Here is a 7,426-nt window from a genome sequence, read left to right on the forward strand (position 1 = left end):
GCTGTTATATATAGACCAGATAGTTTTATCATATCATGTGACAAGGGTGAATTAAATCTGGAAATAGATGCTAGGGGTGAACAAAACTAAAAAATTTAAAATAGCACTGATGATCGAGGCTTTATGAAAAATAAATAGACGTGCAAAGCATGCAGCTAGAAAATTTTCCATGTAACATCTCCTAAAATAAATAAGGTATTATTTTGTATTAGTATGAATAATAACATTCAGTCATATTCAAAATCAACAGTGCAGAAAGAAACCCACATAGGTTGATAAATACGAGACAACTCTTCCAAAACGAGCTGTTACTCGACCTCCAGTTATTTAAGAGGGTAATATTCGTTGAAACATTCTTAGAATTTAGAAATGTTAAATGGGACTAAATTCAATGTTCCCATAACTCGCTTAATAACATAGATTTTCAGTAAATGTTCACACATTACTCAACGCAAACTTGTCTATCCAGCAAACAGACTTTTATCAAGATATATCAAAATATGGATATTCATCTTAAAAAAAATTTCTTTGGATAATTTTGCGTGACTTAAATATTTTCGTATACCTATAGACGCATGCAACTCATCAGTTGGTCAACAATTCAGTAGTAATTTAACCTAAAAAGTATAGCTTAGGCATACAGTTTAATTGTACGCAATAATGCAGGTAAACTTATTTTTAATATATTTAAACCTTTCTAAACCGATGTTACCTTCAATAGCGGTAATTTGCAAATAAATTTGAAACAACCTCAACTATATCAGGGCTATATATCGCGTCCACTCCATACGTTTTTATAGCTTCGTACGTAAGCGAAAATATGGTGACATAATCTATTTCTATACGCTTAAAACCCATTCAATAAATTAGTAGACATTTTTGTCCTTCCGTGCTGTAATTTAATTATCGTGTTGGGTTTTGCACAAAATTATCTTGGTTAGTGTTTTAATAGACAATTCAAACATTAAAGTATAAAATACAGTTAAAAGACAATTTAATATTAAAATAAAGAATATAATTTTCAAGTATGTTTCATTTTCCCAATGTCATTAGGAAGATTTTTTTCGTTGATCCAGCATCGTGAGGGGTAGCCTAACCGAGTCAAGTCCCATGATTGTGAGCGGCTTGTTTTCAACCTTAAATAGTATATTTTCTCCCTTAGCTGCATTATATATTAACCCATGCGTTTATCGTCGTTTAAGGCAATGCTTCTCAACCGGGTGTATTGTACACCCCAGTGTGTATCAGAATTGTTAAAGGGTGTACTATATTGATGAGGTGTACAACGCGGTCTTTAAATACAACCTCGGGTATCACACTATTTCTCGGAGTTTATATGCGCGAAAACAATCGGGCTTCTGTGTGATCGCCGAAGCAGGCACGTCGGGTAAAAATGCCAGGCTCGCTCCTTACCGTGCCGTGGCGCATTTTCTCCCTAAAGAAGCAAAACGCCCCAAACGGCACACGTTTTGAAGCGACTTTATACAACAGGGGACGTGACGTTGCTTGCCCAATGTGCGCAAAAATGTGCACGCAAAGATGTGCAAAAAATGTGCGCACATTTCAAAATGCTTTCAAAAATGTGCGCACTTTTTTCAGAATGTCTTTAAAGTCATTTGCATAAAACAACAAGTCACGCCAAAGTCCAGTCATTATGAGAGCAAACCAACTTCATATCAAGTCATTGACATAAAACAATTAAGCGTTAAGCAAACAAAATTGGTAAACTAAAACAACAAGAACATAATATTTTATCAAGCAAATCATTGCACGTGCAAAGATTGAGACAGTTATTTTCGAAAAGTGGTTTCGATTAAGGAATCAAGACGACATTTTTCAGCAAAAGCTTAAATTTTAAAAGCGTAAATTTTAAGTTTGCTGCAAAGTCTCGCCAAATACTTATAAGCAGTTTGAAGTAAATTTATAATCCTCCTAAGAGCTTTGAAACAATGCAACAAAAACTGTTTTAAATAGGAAGCGGTGAATTTTAATGCGAATAATGTTGTTTGGAAGAGCTGAATTATGTGACCTATTCTCATTTATGGTCGTTCTTCTACCATTTGAAAGCAGACTGAGCAGATCAGTCAGCTGCAACCGACTGACCCCATTTGATAGTTTTTACCAGAGCTGGAGCTGGAGCCGGAGCAGTAGTATCAGTAAGCTCCGGAGCTGGAGCTGGAGCTAATCTATGATAAAAGAGAGCTTCGGAGCCGGAGCCGGAGCCGGAGCCATTTAATATTTACGCCTGTTCCCAAACCCTGTGACAAACCCGTTTGACAAACGTGGATATTTAATATGGTGTGCATCTATAGTATAGCTAAAGGATATTAAGTGTTGTAACGGTTTAGAGTTTAGTCTTAAAGTAAAACTTTGCCCACGTATATAAGCACGTAGTTTATAAAATTACTTTTCGCAAGCCCTTTTTTTAAACTGTTCGCTGGATTAAATCCCCCGCGAAATTAGTAACAATTGTTGGCGCATAAAACCATGTTAAGTCGGTGGTTTGTTAGAACACAGCAGTTAATTATAGCACAAAGTGCTTGGGTAGGTTCATAATGGAGGATGTGGGTGTAATGTGAGCTGGTGTTGCAACACACACCTTAAATTAACACCGGGAAAACAACAAGGAACTAATGTAACATATTATTGTTGTTAACTTAAGCCACTTTGGAGCCAAACAACAGGTTACTGATTGGAGGAATCTCTGCATATTTTTACCATATTCGATCCGAGAATAAAGACTTCGTAACAGAGTTGCACATTAATGAACTGAATATAACTAAATCACGATTTTGTAGTTGGACTCTTTCCCAGTAATAAGATTAACGACAATAGGCATAATATTATATTATATACTCATAACATTACGCTTGGCAGTTTAACGTTGTGCCGACAAATTACTCTTCTGTGCAAGATTAATCGTTGTTACTCACCATTAGTTATCTGAAAAAATTATTTTTGTTCATGCCGTTAGGTTTTTTATTTGTTTCTATCCACAAATAAATAAACAAAAGTTAGTTGAAGGTTTTTTATTTGTTTCTATCCACAAATAAATAAACAAAAGTTAGTTGAATTTTTATACCTGGATGCGTTGCAAGATCAGCAGACTTTAGTAAAGGTGTCGCGAGGAAAATAGTTTGGGAACCACTAACGTTGGATATATTTCTTATTTCTTCGATATGTTGCTTATTCAGTGCTTCTTAACCTTTTTACCCCGAGGTGGAAATTACAAAGTTCCAAAGGGAAATTTGTCAATTAAAGTTTTGCACAATGTGCGCAAAAATGTGCAAGCAAAGATGTGCAAAAATTGTGCGCACATTTTTGAAAGCATTTTGAAATGTGGGAACATTATTTGCACATCTTCGCGTGCACATTTTTGCGCACATTGGGCAAAGGAACGTCACATCCCTGTTGAATATAGTCGCTTCAAAACGTGTGCCGTTTGGGGCGTTTTGCTTCTTTAGGGAGGAAATGCGCCACGGCACGGCACGGAGTGAGCCTGGCATTTTTTACCCGACGTGCCTTCCTCCGCGACCACACAGAAACCCGATTGTTTTCGCGCATATAAACTCTGATTGGAAATGGTGTAATACCCGAGGTTGTATTTAAAGACCGCGTTGCGATACCAAACAATCGCAGTATACTCCGAGGTATTTATTATGTGCTGCTTTGCTGAGGCGAGGGTTGCGCGTTTCCTGTGGCATGTGGCTTCTTGACAGGTCGCTAGCGTTTTGTGCCGCCCTGAATTTCACGGAGTCAACGTCAGACTCTTACAATCAATACATATAAGCTATATTGAGGGTCTAAATTAAAATTGAAGAATTTTAGCGATCCGCGATTTCCTTTAAAATTAAATGCTACAGATTCACAACTAATTTAAGGTAAACAGTCATTATTTGGAATCGTTTTTGTCTTTTGTTTCTCAAGTCGAATTTACTCAAACAAAATTTGATTGGCGAACTTCTTGTACTTAGAAATTACCGCCGCACGATATCCACTATTACAGCCAAACATGTTGATTTGTATTAAAAATGTAATAAAACAAGCAAGTTCTTTCCAAATTTAAGCCAAGGTAGCCCTTGCGCTTAAATAAGCTTTTCGTGCAATAATACGAAATGTCAATACTGGTATTGTCACTTGAAAATATTATAGTTTCAGCATGTCATTGCTGGTCATTGCGATATGTTCTTTGCAGGGATAGTGACAAGAGATAACGAATCACAATAAGCCTGTGATCAGGTATCATAATAAATAAACAGGTTTATAACCAGTGTAACCGGAGTGTAAAATGCATGGTACAACATGTATTTAGGCGTATCTACTTAGCTTGTAAGATACTATATTCTATTTGTCAATCATAATTCAATATTTCTCCTGATAATCGATTCGGTGAATAGTTCTTTATAACGGTTAATAGTTTTTTTTTTTTGGAGCACAACAGGTTATATGTTTTTATAGGTTTATTGCATTGTGTGAACTGGTGGGGTGTACAAGTTCTTCAGTAAACTTAAAAGTGAATACTGTTACATTAAAGGTTGTAGGTGTGCTGCCGAAGCATACAAACCCTGATTGTGTGTCGCAAGTGACAAATTGTTGTGGAGCACTGTGGACCATGAGCATGTTATTTTAGCATAACATTTATTCTTAATAAAGAAAGCGCTTTGCTTGGGCGAATTAAAAGTTTATTGTATATACGTTTGATTAATGAAACACAGGTTTCACAGGCAACAAAAACGATTTTATTCTGCATACGAGATTAAATATGGCTGATGTAAGGGTAGGCCTATATAGGCTTTAGATTCCATTTCAAGCGAAACACCAAGCAGCCATGATGGACATAACCAACAGGGCGGTGAGACTTGGTAGCATCCTCGACGAAGAGTTGCAGGCGTCTAAACATTTCAAACATTTTGCATTTTCACTGGCAAGCAATTATATAACGATTTAGAATTCACGTCTATCATTTTAACCAAAAACTTCTTAGATTAGAAATGGACTATCGGTAATAAATTGTTTCATCCCTGGCGGCAGCATGTAAAGCCAAGCCAGAGAGAAGAAAGCCCCTAAGTCAAAAAAGTTTTTCATTGCAATACCACTTAAATAGGCTAGATTTATCACCTGTTTTGCAGTAGCAGCTTGTGGTGGAAACCCCCAACGCGGACGTTGTTTCGCAAGTGTCTTTTGTAAGTGTGGAGCATGATCTGATCACGGACGAGGTACCTGCATGAGTATAGTTTGTTTTTAAGATGAAACGTTGTGCATTTCGTTTCACAATGCGCAGTGAAACAAAGTGAAAATTGCTAATATGCTATATGCGCTTGATATCGCACAATCATCAAGATTTTTTCAAAATAATCACAATTTATGGTTACTTTCTATTTCGAGAACCACTGCTATACATGCCAAAAGTGGAAAAACGTCTAGGTTTACCTGCCACAGAGGCGGACACTTTTGAGCACGAATTGGACGTGCTTGGGCATTCCTTAAGGTTGCTGTCCGACACCGCTCCATCCTTGCAGCCGGTCGTCGTAATGACGCTGTTGTAGGTGCACTGGTAGCACTTGAGGGCATAGCCTGAGTTGATTAATACATACAAAAGTTTGAGAGACGGCGCGACATATACACAGCGGTTGACCTGGCGCGATAAATTCGCTGAATCGCAAGATCAAAGAAAAAGGATAACAGAGTCGACTTTCAAACTGGGCCGAAACCTATAAAGATGGGGAAGTAGAGTGCTTTAATTTGTTATTTTATTGTCGTATTTTGGACTTTCAGTTTGATGATTGGATGAAAAAGGATCCTGGCAAAATGTATGGAGTGTAATGAGGTAACAGTATTCAATTGCTTCCAGGACCTGATTAAGGTATGAATGAAAAAATTATGAGTTTAAATTGCACAAAAACATCATTTTTCTGATTTTTTTGTGCATTGTTCCGACATTTTAATACCATAATCACGTTATTACCTGTTCCAAAAAGAAGAGAGACAGTAAATACGGCAAGGAATAGCTTCGCCATTTTTGCTTCGGATTGGATAAAGTGATAAAAATACAGGTTGGTAATTGAGATTATATAGCAAGAAAGTCTGTCGGACAAATGTTAATATTAATTAGTATCCATGCTGCATTTAAACGGTAATACAAATTGAAAAGGGGTATTCGTTATCATCCGCAAAACGCATAGATGCGGAAAAAAAAACTATGATAAATTTTTATTATTATTTTTTTGTATTTGATTAGACCAAAGGCAACTAAAACGTTTGTTATATTTATGTAATGAATCAGCCAAGCCCAGAAACAAACAGGATAAACTGGTATTAACGGAAGCCACGGTAGAATGCGCAACCGCTTCGCTGATCGTTTCTGACGAACAAATTAAAATCGTTTTTGGGAGGCAGGATTTATGAAATTTTATGGGCGTTTTAGGCGTTCTAATAAACACATTAGCGCCGTAAGTCTTACTAATGCTGACAATCAGAAAAAATGAACTTGAAATAAAGGCAAATTTAAAATTAACACAACCATACAAATGTTCTGACAAATTTAATACTTTTTTAACCAACTTTTGTACATTATTAATACACTTAGTAGTCTACCCGAATTCCAACCCGCAATGTGGTTTTGCTTTTGATATTGGCGTTTAGACCACTCTCGTATTTTAACTAATTAGTGAAATAAAAGTGGAATTTACATGACGAAACAGTTTAATACTGGCGATCAAATACAAATAGTCCTAATCTGAAATTTTTATAATTCCAGGCATGCACTTTAACTTTTATTTCGATATTCCGGACGAAAATGATGACCGCCCAAACGGCTTTTGAAATTCTAATTTATAATCCGTCACACCTCCAGCAAAATACATTCGCTGAATTTAGCCGTTAATAAATCAACATGTCTTTTATCGTAATTATAATATTGATTATGGCAATACTTGAACGAAAACGTTGCCGCCTATTAGGGTTTAATTGCAGCAAATGAAATGGCCGTGCAAAAACGAAATATTCATCACAAATAGAGCATTTTTTTATTTTCCAGCAGTTTCTAAATTCGTTCTTTTCACTGGTACGTTGGAAGTTACGAAAAAAATATTCATAACCAAAAAGAATTTTAATTTAAACTATGCTAAAACGAAGTTTACTAAATGTAAAAAATGCAAGCACTTTTGGCCCTTTTAGAAAGCACGCTATCAATATAGTTTAAAAGCTTTATTTTGTTCGCAAAAACGTGCTTGACTAAATTTAAAACCCTTTACGTTTTTACATCTATTTGTTTGCGAGAATTCGGCGGCATTCAAATAACATTTTTGAAACAAGTTCCAAACTGCCTTCAACAAACAAGTCAGGCAAAAAAACTAAACAGCGTATAACGTAGAAGCCGTGCTCGTCCAAAATCGTTAAACGCAAAATAGAAGAAGAACATTTTTTC

General features: G+C 36.2%; 1 protein-coding gene across 1 annotated transcript; it reads right to left on the bottom strand.

Moving 5' to 3' along the window:
* Positions 1–4,545: 4,545 nt before the first annotated feature.
* On the bottom strand, positions 4,546–6,380 carry LOC146139615 (uncharacterized). The gene is made up of 4 exons (XM_083392344.1): positions 5,966–6,380; positions 5,431–5,574; positions 5,119–5,220; positions 4,546–4,892 (listed from the first exon to the last, which is right to left on the bottom strand). Exons 1-4 carry the CDS (start codon positions 6,015–6,017, stop codon positions 4,807–4,809), a joined length of 384 nt encoding a protein of 127 aa, XP_083248470.1. The 5' UTR covers positions 6,018–6,380; the 3' UTR covers positions 4,546–4,806.
* Between the last annotated feature and the right edge of the window lie 1,046 nt (positions 6,381–7,426).

The sequence above is a fragment of the Ascidiella aspersa genome, chromosome 6 (genome assembly GCF_963924565.1).
Source record: "Ascidiella aspersa chromosome 6, kaAscAspe10.2, whole genome shotgun sequence".
Classification (NCBI taxonomy): Eukaryota; Metazoa; Chordata; class Ascidiacea; order Phlebobranchia; family Ascidiidae; genus Ascidiella; species Ascidiella aspersa.

Bases quoted from the DNA above. Each gene is read 5' to 3' on its own strand.
- LOC146139615 (XM_083392344.1), bottom strand. From the start codon at position 6,017: ATGGCGAAGCTATTCCTTGCCGTATTTACTGTCTCTCTTCTTTTTGGA. The intron at 5,221-5,430 runs GTAAACCTAGAC...ATACTCATGCAG, and splicing joins AGTGTCCGCCTCTGTGGCAG to GTACCTCGTCCGTGATCAGA. The intron at 4,893-5,118 runs GTGATAAATCTA...TGAAATGTTTAG, and splicing joins AAGCTGCTACTGCAAAACAG to ACGCCTGCAACTCTTCGTCG.